This window comes from Spinacia oleracea, chromosome 6 (genome assembly GCF_020520425.1).
Source record: "Spinacia oleracea cultivar Varoflay chromosome 6, BTI_SOV_V1, whole genome shotgun sequence".
NCBI lineage: Eukaryota > Viridiplantae > Streptophyta > Magnoliopsida > Caryophyllales > Amaranthaceae > Spinacia > Spinacia oleracea.
The window spans coordinates 64,935,892-64,951,743 of NC_079492.1; the positions used below are offsets into that span (position 1 = coordinate 64,935,892).

Genomic DNA, 15,852 nt, shown 5'->3' on the forward strand with positions numbered 1-15,852 from the left:
AAAAATCCTAACGATTTACCCTATGTTCTTGTTAAGGAATCAAAATATCCCCCAACACTTTTCCAATTTCCATGATTGCTTTGTAAATTAAAATAACAAGATTATTAAGACTTTAGAAGTTAGAAAAAGGCCACATTTTGGCCACACCTTTCTTACATTCCATCCACATTGACAAGTACTTCATCCGTTCAATTTAATAATTATCCTTTCGTTTTTTACGCTCGTCAATGTAAATATTTGAATATTAATATTTCTAATTTCGTATTCGTAAAAACTATAAAAAAAATGATAATTCCAAAAATACTTATAGAACAAATCAAATAAGAATTCGTATGACTATATTTTCCGAAATTTATAAATATTGTCAAAAGTTAAAATATGAACACTATTATGAAACGAACGGAGTATCAACCAACAACAGGTAGTAATCTCATATTATCCACTTTCAAAAACCTAAAATCAAATCACATCCACGTAAATAATTACTCTATATCAACCAGCTCAATTAGAAAAGACCTAAAATCAAATCTCGTCCGGACATTGTTATTCTTTTTGGTGACTACCTATAGTCCTATACAAAAACACAAACAATCCACGTGAGGATGAATTACTTTTGTACACACAGATAAAAACTCAAAAAGTTGATGAAGACAGGGAAAAAGCAAAGCAGCCTCCAAACAATAATAATAATAATAAAAGTAGAATTATTTGACAGTCCGGCTTTTTGCCACTCTGTATTTTTCAGACAAAATCCAACTTCTCCTCCTAAAATTTGAACCCACTTTCAAATTAATTAAAAAAAAAATACCCAAAAAAAGAAAGAGAAAACAGGGTGTGTTTTTGAAGAATGAGATTCAATTTCACCATTTTTGCAATCTCTCTCCTCTGTTTCTGTTTTTCCCCTGTTTTTTCTTCATCAACTGATACTCTAACTCCCTTACAATCTCTCTCCTTCAACCAAACACTAATCTCAGCTGGTGGGAAATTCGAATTGGGGTTTTTCACTAAAGGAAATCCCAAGAAATATTTTGTTGGAATTTGGTACAAAGACATTCCTTCAGAGAATGTTTACGTTTGGGTTGCGAACAGAGATTCACCTTCATGGAGTGATTCCTGTACTCTCAAGTTTGGTGATCAATCAAATCTTGTGATTCTGGATAACGATTCAGAAGTTCGATGGCGATCGAACTCGACAATGGCTCGGAATCCGGTATTGCGGTTACTGGATTCGGGTAATTTGGTGATCATGGAAGCAGGGGAATCGAACTCGGGTGATTACCTTTGGCAGAGTTTTGATTATCCTACTGATACTCTCATTCCGGGTCAAAAGTTGGGGTGGAATCTCAAAACGGGTCTAGACCGGTTTTTAACCTCATGGGCGGGACCGGATGATCCGGGTACGGGTAATTACAGCTTTAATATGGATTATCACGGTGACCCGGAGATTTACATGAGAAATGGGGATCAGATTATTTACCGGAGCGGGCCATGGGTGGGGCAGCGTTTTAGCGGGGTGCCCGAAATGGGAAGTGGTAATAGTGGTTTTACCTTTACTTTTTACCGCGGTTCGGATGAAGTTTACTACACATTTGAGTTACCCCCCGGGGGTGAGGTAAAATCAAGATTAGTGGTAACTTTTGATGGGTTTCTTAAAAGATGGGCTTGGGTACCAAATACTAAAACATGGAATAAGTTTTGGTATGCTAGGGCAGATGATTGTGATTCGTATAGGGTATGTGGTCCGTACGGGGTGTGTAACACTAGTGCCTATTTTGATTGCCAATGCCCTCAAGGGTTCGAGCCGAAACAACCTCAGGATTGGGAGTTGAGAGACGGGTCAAGTGGGTGCGTTCGAAAGACCGAGTTGGATTGCGGGAGTGACGGGTTTTTAAAGCTGGTAAATATGAAATTACCCGAGAGCACAACATCTTTTGTGGACGGAGGGTTAAGTCTTGCTCAATGCAGAGATAAGTGCAAGAGAAATTGTAGTTGCACTGCGTATGCTAATTTGGAAGTTATTCAAGGGGTTGGTAATGGGTGCGTTTTTTGGACCGATAACTTAACGGATATCAGAGATTATGTTCAGGGTGGTCAAGACTTGTACATTCGGCTAGCCGCTTCGGATTTAGGTATGTACGTATACTTCACTACTTTTATCCGTTTTGTTATATGTTATATGTTTGTGCTTTGAATTTGGATATTTTAATTGGTAAACTTATATTACCGACTTTTTGTCACAACAAATATTATGCATTAGGTCCACAATTGTACTATTATAATTTTATAATTTGTGGTGGGGAAAACGGCTACATTAAAGGTGTAGGAAAACCAGGTATGGATTGGGCTGGTACAGGAAATGAACAACCTCAATACACATTGGCACGACAAGAGCTTGTTGTCAAACCCGTCACAATATAAAAGGCACGCTTGTGGACAATGCACGGGCATAATTTAAATTAACAAAATATTTTAAAGTTGTTTTAAGCTCTATAGACACGGCATGATCCGACTAAACATTTCTTTATCCGTTCTATACATAGTCTGCTAAATCATAATCCCCGATGCCGTTGGCCCGGCAAGGGGGCTTGCACGGCCTCTAGAAGTAGATAAGAATTTGCTTTTAATTTATTAGGTACGAAGGAATTGGGACTTATTGACGTGGAGGGCATGGAATTTCAAAACGCATGTTGAACATGATTTGTGTAATTAGGCAAATTATAAGTCGTTAATCGCATGCGTAGTGAAGTGCACAGTTGTTACTATCCATGGTGGAACCCATCTAATGTAGATGACCAATTTTGACACAAGGATTGACTGTTGTATACGCAGACAAAGGTGTATTTTTTTTCCGAAACACTACTTCCTAATATTAGTCCTTTTTGGAATCTTGACACTATGTATAAATATAAAAAAAATCTTCTAATCTCTTTTCAATACGTACTTTAAAACATATTCATGCGGGGTCTTATTTTGTTCGTCTTAATGTGTAGTTTAACAATATCAAATTTTTATATTTTTTCAACATACGCATTTGTAGATATTTGCGTTTAAATATTGAGTTGAAACGAGTTGAAAAGTCAAAACATGACTAATATTTAAGAACAGAGGGAGTCATTCGATATAATTTTCGTTTCCACTTTTTTGTTATTTTAGAAAACTACCCGCAGAAACAAAAATATAGAAAGCATAAAAGTAATCTTTGGTTTTTTGTTGTACATTTTTTAAATCAACACGAATATTGTAAAGATTAAAAGTTTTAGTTCATAATTCAATCTAAATTAGATGACTTTAAGAATCATAAAACCAAAAACTGAAAGTCTGGAATGATCCTATTGTATCGAGACCTCGTTCATAGACAACCAACCTAATTGCTCTACATAGGTCAGAATTCTAGTTTTTCTTTTTGTTTTTGGGTGGAGGGATCGCTATTGTGTTAGGAGTATTATGAAGTGGTCTAAAATACTCTGCATTACAAGTTCGCTAGAGATGATTAGAATTGGCGTAACACATGTCACGTGTGAGACAATCCAATGGTCTTTCGTAGAGAGACCTTTAATAACACTTTAATAACAAGATTGCCAACATCTATTGTTAACCAATCTAGTATAGTTAGAGGGCTTGTTCTCATCCCATCATTCTTATTGCTTATTACTTATTTTTTTTTAAAAATTAAACCAAATAATAAAAATTCATATCGAAAAAACAAAAAACAAAAAACATTCATAAAAAACATTCAAATCAAACTAAACTAGACCAAACCTGAACAGAATAACAGAACATAGCCTAAGTGAAAATAAAAGTTAGTCGAAAATAGATATGCCCTGGCCAAGAAAGGCCATGGAAGACAAAGGAGAGAGAGGGGACTAATATAATGACAAAACATATCCAAATAAAATACTTCCTCCTTCCGTTTCTTAATATTCTTCCTGTTTGAAATCTTGCAACTAGAAAAAATTATATACAGAGTACTAATTTATTTCCAATATACAAGAAAAAAAATATAATAAAGTCTTTTTGATTCGTCTCAAATATCAAATATTTATAAATTTTACTAATACGAAATTAAAGATAAAGATGTGCATTGCAAATGTGCACAGTAAAAATAGGAAGACCAATAAATACGGGTGTAGACACTAGACATTTGTAGTATGTTACAATTTGAATAAATTAATTAATTTGGACCGATGTCATAATATTAGTCCATTCTAATTAATTTAGCCCACCCAAATTAAATATCCGAATTACTCAAATACAATTTGGATCATAAACATTTGGGCTAGGCCATGTTATTAGCCCAAATAAACAAACCAAATGGACCAGGTTGAAGACTCTCAAGTCACAAAATGAGCCCAAGCCCAAACCTATAAAGTCCAGTAAAAGAGTCTCCATCTCCTATAAATATTACTCTTCTACTTCAGTAGCGTGGATCAGAAATTCATTATTCTCAAGAGTCCATAAATTCTCTGGGAATTCTCTCTGAAAGTAGTCAATAAACACATCAAATTTGTGTCGACTGCTTAGCCAAACTCAAACTCAGGTTGACATCATCAGACGACTGTCACCCTAAACCCAAACTCAGGTTGACGTCATCAGACGACTGTCACCCTAAACTCAAACTCAGGTTGACGTCATCAAACGACTGTCACCCTAAAACCAAATCCAGGTGTCATACACGTGTCACCGTCAGCTGCGGAACATAATCAGAGGACTTAGTTTATTTTCTTGTAAACTGTCAATTACAGAGATTGTACCCAAACATTCAAATATCAATAAAATTACTTTGTTGCATTATTTTCTATTTTATTTGCTAGACTAGAAAATTTGTGTAAACAACGGGGAAGTACTACGTGCGAAACAATGATCCAACAACATAAATAAACCCTGAATAAAGAGAGGAATACATGTAAAAGGCCTTAAATTCCAAAGGGACGGCTTAAATGCCCTTAATCAGTGGCACAAAATTGACATAATTGATTCAAGACTTGATGAACAGTACCCTTAAAATTCAAATGATATTGGACTATTGACCCCTTAAATGGTCACGAATTGTCAATTTTTAATCGAGTTGTCTGACTAATTAGCCGATCTTTATGACTTTACTAGGTTATGTTTTGCCAACCGTTTTCTTTTCCTTTTAGTTTTAGCATTTTCCCTTAATTTTCAAGTTACCATCGCTTTACTTTTTAGACTCTTCAAGATTTTACCATTATTAAGATTAGAAGTTTAGAACGTTAGCATTTCTATGCTCCCCAATAGGGTGTCTATTAGGAGCATTATCATTTTTTGTTATCTAGTTTTCTGTTTTTTAGAAAACTAAAAATGAAAAATATGGAACCATAAAAGGTAGTTTTTATTTTGTTGTTGTCATTTTTCAAAATCAACAAAAAAATAAGGATAATAAAATTTTAATTCTCAAATCAATTTACATCATAACTTCGAAAATCATAAAACCAAAATTTGAAAACTGAAAACTGAAAACCGAAAATGACACAAAACAAACCCTTTACTATGGAATTAACGCTATAACCTTTAAACAATTTCTTCCTCTGTTGTTTTTGGTTATGGTTCCACTTTAATTTGCCACGTTTTCCTATGCAGATTATACTCTTAATAATTTTAATTACAAAAGCATTCATAAAAAGTAATTACAAAAACATTCACTCGGTTTTTATTACTTGCACCATTTTTTTATGGAAGTTGTATATTATTTGCATTATTTTCTTTTATGATGTGTTTTTTCACATGATTTTTGGTGTGTACACACATTAATTACGTACGTTACCCTTGCTTCACATTTAACATTTACCATTGTTACTTAACATTTTCCTCTATTTTATTTATTATCATATGTGCAATTTTGAAGTATTTATAATTTTTCTAATATTTGTGTTCAACCCAAATAGTGCAAGTTACAAAAAAAAAAAAAACAGAGGAAGTATACTTTAGACATATAAATCGAGACAAATGTAATTAAATCCAACATAACTATGTTGTTTACGAATCAGTACACATAAATAATATGTGATGATTAAATGGATAAATAGTATCAAAAGTCAAACTAGAACGGAAAAAAATGGAGGAAGTATGTACTCCATGAGTAGTTTAAAATAATTATTAAAAAGGTAATAGGCCGGCCCCCCTAATGAGTCATGAATCTCATGATGGGAAAATCTAATTGGGTAGTTTGTCCATTTTCATGTATTGTACGGAAAGAAGAAACATTTATGACTAATTAACTAGAGTTAATGTAATGGCCACCTAAGCTAGTTCATTACTCCAGAATTAGTGGCCTGCCCATTATAACAGGGAATATTCTTGTACAAATGTGAATATGTGATTAACTTTACTAGTCCATGGTTTTAAATTTAATTTAATTATCCACCATTGAAACAACCAGCAAAGTGGAATGTAGGAAGAAGAAAATTAAGTACAACTTGTTGAGATGTCATTTTCCTATGAAATGTGGCAATGCTTCTCGCGAGCCGTGGACCGATAGGCCACTCAATTAAAGTACAAATACTAGATACGTGTACACCGTCGACAACGACGAATAATTTTGTTTTACTAAAGTTTGTTCTATTCACCTTAAATAAGTTACATCAGTTTACCTAGCCGGCTAGTCCACTTATATTGTGTCTGATCGTGTTGTATCGAAATTTTCAAAAAAGGGTCCATGTATAGTACACGTCCATGTGCCTCGTGCTTGACTGTGTCAGACCTTCGTGCCTAATTTTTCACTCAATTTAATAACGTCTTTGTGTTAGATCGTGACGTGTCATGCTTTACCGTGCTTTTTCAAAAAAAAAAAAAAAAAAATATGGTCAGGGCCCGACCCAGCCATATCTGCGTGTCCTATTGTGCAGTGCTTTATTTTTTGCTCATATCGTATCGTACCTTTTCATGCTGGAACTTCGGGCCAGCCCAACCCAATATGCATTATAATTTGTTTCCTCGTAGAAGGTTTGTTTTTCATAACGTGGTTGATCCATGGATATTGATAAGAAGTACGTTTTTGGCCACATACGGACATTATGGAGTATATACGAGTACAATATTTTTTTTAATACGGAGTATCGACTAAACGTACATTATTCTATTTTATACGCATCTTATGATATTATGCGTTATCGTATTTTATATTCACATATCACGGCCAAAGATCTAGTCAGGAATTCATTTGTGCCAACCAATAACCTTCATTTTGAGTTCTGGTTAAAATAATTGATCATGTGTATTTTGCTCAATAATTGGTAACCAAACACTAATTAATGACTATCATACAGTAGATGTTTGGACAACGATTACTGCAATTTCTTACGACAAGTGGTGTTATTTTATTTTTTAAACATTGACGTACATCATTTTCAGAGCACATAATTAACTCAAACACTATTTTTTTGGACGAAATAAATCTAATGAACTGAGATAAAGAGTAGAATTGAATCTTTTTAATGCATCCCTACTTCATTAGTGTTATCTAATTATGTTTATACTCAATGTATAGGGTCTCCAGGCTCGGGAACTGGTTCTGATCGGACAAAGAAAGTTGTAATGGGTATTGGCATAGCTATTGCTTCCGCGATGATTCTGGCTGGCTTAATCACATTGATCATATTGAAACGCAAAAAGTCACACAATATGTTTAGAGCGAGACTAGCGGACACAAGAGGTATTCTTACGACTTCTCAGAAATCACTACAACATCATTTTACCATCGTCCAAATTTAGGTGGTCATGTTATGTTATGTTACGTTGTAACTTGTTAGTAACGTTACAACGTAACATAACATGACCACCTAAATTTAGGACGTATTATGTAACGTTTCAAATCCTTTTTTGCATAATTATTAGTCTAATGCTATCCTTTGTTATGTTTTTTCCAGCCTCAAGGGCAGGAACAACTGAAAGGAGCCAAGAAATTCTTATAAGTGGGCAGTTCATCACTAGCAAGAGAGACTATTCAGGGGAAACTAATAATCTAGACGATGTTGAGTTGCCCATATTCGACTTATATACCATGGCCGTTGCCACCAACAACTTCGATGAAACAACCAAAATCGGACAAGGTGGTTTTGGACGTGTTTATAAGGTACATTTTCATATCTTGCTCAAGATTTAGACCTTATTTTTCCGAGCTTTATTTGGCGGAACTGACTGAAGTTGAATTAAACTGAATGGAGCTAAATTGAACTTAACTAAACTGAATGAAGCTGGAATAAAGTTCAAAAGAACACGGCTTTACAAAAATTTGATATAACCTTAACACGGAGATCACAAAGATAAGAACACATCCACACATATATATTAAGGCCTTGTTCTCTTGACCTGGGATTTTTACTGAATTAGACTAATCAAAAGTGATTTATTGCCTAAATTTAGCTGACTAGTCACTACAAATCACTTTTGATCTGTATTTTGTGCTTAATTATGGTTACAATAGGTACCTAAAATAGCCTGCATTTTGAAAATTTGAACTTGAACTTCAGGGTGTGATGCCAGATGGACAAGAAGTTGCAGTTAAGAGACTCTCTAAGGAATCAGGACAAGGAGCAGAAGAATTCAAGAACGAGGTTAGATTGATCGCAAAGCTTCAACATCGAAACCTTGTTCGATTACTTGGTTGTTGTGTAGAGATGGATGAGAAGATGCTCATTTACGAGTACCTCAAAAATAGAAGTCTTGATGCATTTTTGTTCCGTAAGTCCCCTAATCTTTAGTTACCATAACACATTTTCATCATCATTTTGCATTTAGCTCATTTCTAAGGTGCATTCTATATATTTACCTGATTTTCACTTATTTTTTCTGAACTTATCTTATTTGAACTTATTTTAGTTATAAATTGTACTTGTGTAACCCATTTTTTCCTAAATTTTATCTTAACTAAACTGATATTTCCTGAAATAAGTGAAAATAAGGTGAATAGAACAGAGTTGAGCCTGAGTTCTTTATTGCTTGATGATCTGCAGATAAAGAAAGGAAGTTGTTGCTTAACTGGCAAACGCGGTTCAACATAATATGTGGGATTGCTAGGGGGCTTCTCTATCTTCATCAAGATTCGAGGTATAGAATAGTCCATAGAGATATGAAAGCAAGCAATGTTTTGCTTGACAAAGATATGAACCCAAAAATATCAGATTTTGGCATGGCAAGAATTTTTGGAGGAGATCAAACCGAAGGAAACACAAGGAGAGTAGTTGGAACATAGTAAGTAATTTAACTCTTAAAGACTTAAATAAACTTAGTACTACATAATTAGTATATGCTTCAATAACATATTAACATTGGACTAACATATATCATTATGCAGTGGTTACATGGCTCCTGAATACGCAATGGATGGACTATTTTCTATAAAATCAGACGTGTTTAGCTTTGGTGTACTAGTGCTAGAGATAATTACCGGGATCAAGAACAGAGGATTCTATAACGCAGATCAAGAGCTAAACCTTCTCGGATTTGTAAGTAAAACACTGCTTCATTTTCTTTTCTGTTACATAAGATTTTTCCCATCTTTTTTTTTGTAAAACATAGACCTGATTAAAAGATGGACCTGGTCGGATTTGGGTCGGGCCACAGTAAAAATATCTGCCCATTATGTTGGGCTAGGTTGGGTCAAAGTTTGAGCCGATTTTTCTGCTCAAAACCCGAATTTTTTCAGAACGGACCAACTTTATAACTACATTCACCCAAAAATATTTATAATTGGTATGGGCCTGAAAGACTGGTTTAAAAGTTCTGCCCAAAACTCATTATTTTTGGGCTGGGCTCAAAATGACCAGGTCTAATATAACTTCACCCTTAGCATCCGTTCTGTTCTACTTATTTTGATTTATTTTAGACAAAATAAGTTCTTATGAGTTCAATTAAGTTCAAAATATTTTTTTCAGACATTTTCACACAAGTTCCAAAACAAGCTTTTTTCAGATAAAACAAGTCTAGATAAGTTAAGTTAAGTTCAGATAAGTTCAATCAAAATTCAAATATTCCGCAAGTTCAGATAATATAAGTTAAGACAAATAAGTCGAATAGAACTGAAACTTACAATTACCAAATATATACTTGATTCAACTTTGACACAACATTGTTTAACCAAATAATACTTGATTCAACTTTGACACAAGATTGTTTAACCAAATATATGCTTGATTCAACTTTGACAGTCATGGAAGCAATGGAAAGAAGGAAAAGGGACAGAGTTACTAGACAAAGTAATGGGAGAAACATACTCAATACACGAAGTATTAAGGTGTGTACAAGTCGGTCTATTATGCGTGCAAGAAAGGGCAGAAGATAGACCAACAATGGCATCTGTTGTACTAATGCTTGGTAGTGAATCTGCATCTTTGCCACACCCTAAACTCCCTGGTTTTTGTATGGGATGGAACCCTAATGAAACGGATTCTTCTTCGAGTAAACAAGATGAATCATTTACTGTCAATCAAGTTACAGTCACTATGCTAAATGCAAGATAGTAAAGATCATAACATAATTAAATAGTTCATTTGTATATTCTAATTAAGAAAGTTTTAGCTACCACAATTTTTTGATCCATTTATATATATTGTTCATTTTTTTTACAACTCTTGCTCTAATGTTCTTTTGGGGGCAGGGTCATATTGATAGTAGGTGTGAAGAGTGGGAAACAATTTTGGTTATGAACTATCAAGTACTACGTATAGTTTAGTTATTACATGCAATTAGTTGTATATTGCTAAGGTATATAAATGACAATTATTTTCATTTATAACTAATCTAACTGGGGCTTATGTTTAGCAGGACCCTTGCTCCTTTTGAGCGCTGCATTGGAAATGATCTCATCTCGACTCTAATCATTTAATTACGCCTCAAACCAGCAAAATTACTCCAACGGTTTCTTTTTTTTCTTTACGTTTGATTTTTTACACGTTTATTAACGACTATTTAATGTACATAGATTCCTCTATTTTTTATATTTTAACAAGGCAAATTACGTTTATTTATAATATTTTCACTTTTATCAAAATTTTGATATTGGGAAAATGAGAAAAATTTAATGTTCTAAGGGAAAAGTGTGAAAGATTAAATGACCAAAGGAATTTAATTGGTTAATATAATCATTAATTTGACACAAATTTTGATAGTATATTAAAGTATTTATGTAAAAATATAAAAGTAAATGTAAATAACATTTTGAAACACCCAAAAAGGAAAACATAAAAACAAAAAGAAACGGAGGGAGTATGTTGATCCTGAGTTTTGAGGATGACAACGCAAAATTCCTGATTATTGTTTAAGTGTGTTATTGAAAGGACCCAAGATCCTTTGATGGACAATGCTAAGTTAGAGAGTGTCTGAGTTGGACAAACTAAGCATGTGGAACAAACACCAAACAATATAAGAAGCTCCTAAATAATCAATCAGTTTGCAAATGTTATCAATGGTTGATCCTTAAGAGGTTGATCCTCAAGCGGCTGATCCTCAATCCTCAACAAGGTGATCCTCGACAGGGTGATCCTCAAACGACTGATCCTCAACAGGGTGATCCTCAAACGGATGATCCTCAAACGAGTGATCCTCAACGAAGATCATCAGCAAGATTCTGAGCAAGTTACTAAGCGAGTTCCTCATATATTATGTGTATCCTTGAAGTTCCGGAGAAGGAACAATGCAAGAAGCATTCGAGCAAAGCTTCAAGAGGTGCCAACATGAAAGCCACAACATATGAGTTGATGTTTAGATTTTATGTAAGTATTTTAATACTGTTTATGCATGATATGGAACAAAAGGAACACTTATATTTTAATATGTTTTTGAGAAAATAGTATTTGTAAATATAATAAAGTTTTATGAAGAAAAACCTTTGGAAAATAAATAAAACGATTTTAATAAAATAAACGTTAATTTTGTTTTCAGAATTCCTTGTTTTCCAAGAAAAAGTTTTTTTTTTTATAAGTCGGAGTAAGCTTCATTAGCAAAAAAAAGTGTAACCAATTTACAACTTAAAGCTGTTGTCCCCCCAAAAAACATCTGAACCTTCTAGGAAGGACCAGACCAGAGGAACACATCAAGAAACAAAAAACATGACAATAGTCATGCACAGACCAGAAAAGCTATACAAGAACTCTATCATGCCACCAGTTTTGTACACTACTACTGATCTTGGGTATGCCTATACGTTGTATTTTATCAATCACACTTTTCTGTACAAAAGCAATTGTATGTGACATTGTAGGAAGTTTCTGGTTCCAGAGCACCTCATTCCTAGCTCTCCACACTGCATACACTATTGCATTAACAGTTGTATACATGACATTCATTTGGAATATGCAACATTTACTCTTCCGATGAATCCACCTGATCAGACTCATATACTGCATAATAGGATCAAGAATGCCAAGCCAGTTTTTAACTTCCACGAGACACTTTCTGCTGTACAAGCAATCAAAAAACTGTTAGGTTATGATTCATATGACAAAACATAAATCATGCGAAAAAACCATAAAGCCAGGAAAACATATTATTTACACATAATCATTTAGCATAGTTTAGATGCATACACTTTGTTGCGTGCCCTCCCTAGCTGCGCCCGAACCGAACAAGAACAAGTCTTTATGACTCCAAGTGTCGTCCCTCCGTAGATAGTCCACAGCATGTCCGAATCCGCCTTAAGCTTGACCAACTAGAATCGCCCTTAAGGTTGCTTAGGAATTTCGGCTATTTAGGTGCAAGTGTATGGCTGATTTTTCTTCAAAATCTTACCTTTAGAATACTTCAATTGTGTCTATAAATTATGACCCTAGGCACCTACTTATAGAGGTATGGAAAAGGAATTATAATCCTACTAGGATTTGGATTTACTAATTAGATTCCAACTTGAACTCTAAATAATAAACTTAATCTATTAGGACTAGGATTTAATCAATACACGAATTCCGATAGGATTAGGATTCGTTACGAACATGAGCATCGTATGGCCACGAGCATCGCACCACCCGCCCAGGCCTTGCGGCCCACACGAGCAGCCGCTGCTCGCAGCCCAACAGCACGCCTAGCGTGCGCGCGCCAAGGCCTTGTTGGGCCTGGCCTTGCGCTGGGCCTGGCGAGGCTGTGGCAGCTCCATGTTGGGCGCTCGGCTTGCTGGGCGCGGGCCTGGCTTCGTGCTGGGCCTTCGTCTAGCAAGCCTCGTCCGATGCTAATTCGTACGATGCGCTTCCGATTAAATTCCCGGTTCCGGAATTCATTTCCGATACGAACAATATTTAATATTTCCGTTTCCGGAATTAATTTTCGTTTCGAACAAATATTTAATATTTCCGTTTCCGGAATTATTTTCCGATTCCGATAATATTTCCGATTCTGACAATATTTCCGTTTCCGGCAATATTTCCGATTCCGGTAATATTTCCATTTCCAATAATATTTTCCGATACGTACCATGTTTCCGTTTCCGGCAACATCTACGACTTGGATAATATTTAAATTTCCGATACGATCTATATTTCCGTTTCCGGCAATATCATCGTTTCTGGAGTATTCATTTCTTGCTTGTGACGATCTCAGCTCCCACTGAAACCAAGATCCGTCGATTCCGAATATCCATAGATGGAGTATTTAATGCCATTAAATACTTGATCCGTTTACGTACTATTTGTGTGACCCTACGGGTTCAGTCAAGAGTAAGCTGTGGATTAATATCATTAATTCCACTTGAACTGAAGCGGCCTCTAGCTAGACATTCAGCTCACTTGATCTCACTGAATTATTAACTTGTTATTAATACTGAACCGCATTTATTAGACTTAATATTATATGCATACTTGGACCAAGGGCATTATTTCCTTCAGTCTCCCACTTGTCCTTAGGGACAAGTGTGCATTACCTAATTCCTTTGTCGCTCGATGCTTGCTCTTAAACATAAGGTAAGAGTTGTCATCCTTATTATGTCCAGAGGTGTTTCTCGGTTTTAGAGTTCAACTGATCAAATAAACAGATAATCATAGCCTATGATTCATCCGAGCACGGCCATGCATTTCACAGTTTCTAGCTCTCCGAGTGGCCTTGTACAACTTTTAAGCATCTCATCCCGATTTATGGGAGGACAATCCCAATCTTGCGATCTTGAGATTAGACTTCGTTTGATAGGTGATTACCTGAGCGTTGCCTTTATAGCCTCCTTTTACGGTGCGACGGTTGGTCAACGTCAAAGCAACCAGTTCTCAAACAAGTAATCTCAAATCACTCAGGTATTGAGGATTTAGTGTCTAATAATTTGAATGAAATTTACTTATGACAGATTTTCATCTCTTAGAGTAAAGTTTCATAGGTCTGTCCGATACTAGTCTTCCCAAAGTAAGTATCTATGCAAATGATTACGACATTGCCATGTCCACATAGTTCAAGAAACAGAACTACTAGTCATCTTGCATTCTAGTCGTCTAACGTTTTCTATGCGTCCAATTTTATAGAAAACTCCGACCAGGGACCATTTTCAACCTTTGACATTCAAGTTCACTTCATAGACATTTCTTAGTCACAGGACTGGTCCTGACAGTCTATCTTGAATATATCGTCAAATTGAAGGGACTCATCATTTAATAAACCACAAATTAAATGGAAAAATGAATTCTATTCATTTATTGTGAATGATTAACCAATAATGTTTTACAAAGAATTAAACTCTAAAACTTTAAAACATTAAATAAGGACATCAAAGCCATTCTCCAATATGCTTGATTCCCATAGCTGCAGTGTGCGAGTTGTGCTTCGCCTGCGGCAGAGGTTTAGTCAATGGATCTGATATGTTGTCATCAGTTCCAATCTTGCTTATCTCGACTTCTTTTCTTTCAACGAACTCTCGTAGAAGGTGAAATCTACGAAGTACATGCTTGACTCTTTGGTGGTGTCTAGGCTCCTTTGCCTGTGCAATAGCTCCGTTATTATCACAATATAGGGCTATTGGTCCTTTATGGAGGGGACTACACCAAGTTCACCTATGAACTTCCTTAGCCATATAGCTTCCTTTGCTGCTTCATGTGCAACAATGTACTCCACTTCAGTTGTAGAATCCGCAATGGTGCTTTGCTTAGCACTTTTCCAGCTTACTGCACCTCCGTTGAGGCAGAAGACAAACCCAGACTGTGATCTGAAATCATCTTTGTCGGTTTGGAAACTTGCGTCCGTATAGCCTTTAACAATTAATTCATCATCTCCACCGTAGACTAGGAAGTCATCTTTGTGCCTTTTCAGGTACTTCAGAATATTCTTGGCAGCAGTCCAATGTGCCTCTCCTGGGTCTGACTGGTATCTGCTCGTAGCACTGAGTGCGTACGCAACATCCGGGCATGTAAATATCATAGCATACATTATTGAACCAATCAATGATGCATATGGAATCCCATTCATTCGTCTACGCTCATCAAGTGTTTTTGGGCACTGAGTCTTTCTTAGAGTCATTCCATGAGACATGGGTAGGTAGCCTCGCTTGGAGTCTGCCATCTTGAACCTATCAAGCACCTTATTTATATAAGTGCTTTGACTAAGTCCAATCATCTTTTTAGATCTATCTCTGTAAATCTTGATGCCCAATATGTACTGTGCTTCTCCTAGATCCTTCATCGAAAAACATTTCCCAAGCCAAATCTTGACAGAGTTCAACATAGGAATGTCATTTCCGATAAGTAATATGTCATCGACATATAATACTAGGAAAACAATTTTTCTCCCACTGACCTTCTTGTATACACAAGATTCGTCTGCGTTCTTGATGAAACCAAAGTCACTGACTGCTTCATCAAAACGTATATTCCAGCTCCTGGATGACTGCTTCAATCCGTAGATTGATTTCTTTAGCTTGCATACCTTTTTAGCATT

At 35.5% G+C, this 15,852-nt stretch overlaps 1 protein-coding gene across 2 annotated transcripts; it reads left to right on the forward strand.

The window, feature by feature from the left end:
• The first annotated feature begins 710 nt into the window (after positions 1-710).
• LOC110786558 (receptor-like serine/threonine-protein kinase SD1-8) lies at positions 711-10,583 on the forward strand. 2 transcript variants are annotated; one of them, XM_021991115.2, is made up of 7 exons: positions 711-2,129; positions 7,505-7,669; positions 7,884-8,089; positions 8,487-8,697; positions 8,970-9,207; positions 9,311-9,461; positions 10,164-10,583. In XM_021991115.2, exons 1-7 carry the CDS (start codon positions 848-850, stop codon positions 10,473-10,475), a joined length of 2,565 nt encoding a protein of 854 aa, XP_021846807.1. In that variant the 5' UTR covers positions 711-847; the 3' UTR covers positions 10,476-10,583. The 2 variants fall into 2 exon arrangements, with proteins under 2 accessions (XP_021846807.1, XP_021846808.1); XM_021991116.2 differs by having other exon boundaries at positions 1,993-2,133.
• The last annotated feature ends 5,269 nt before the right edge of the window (positions 10,584-15,852 follow it).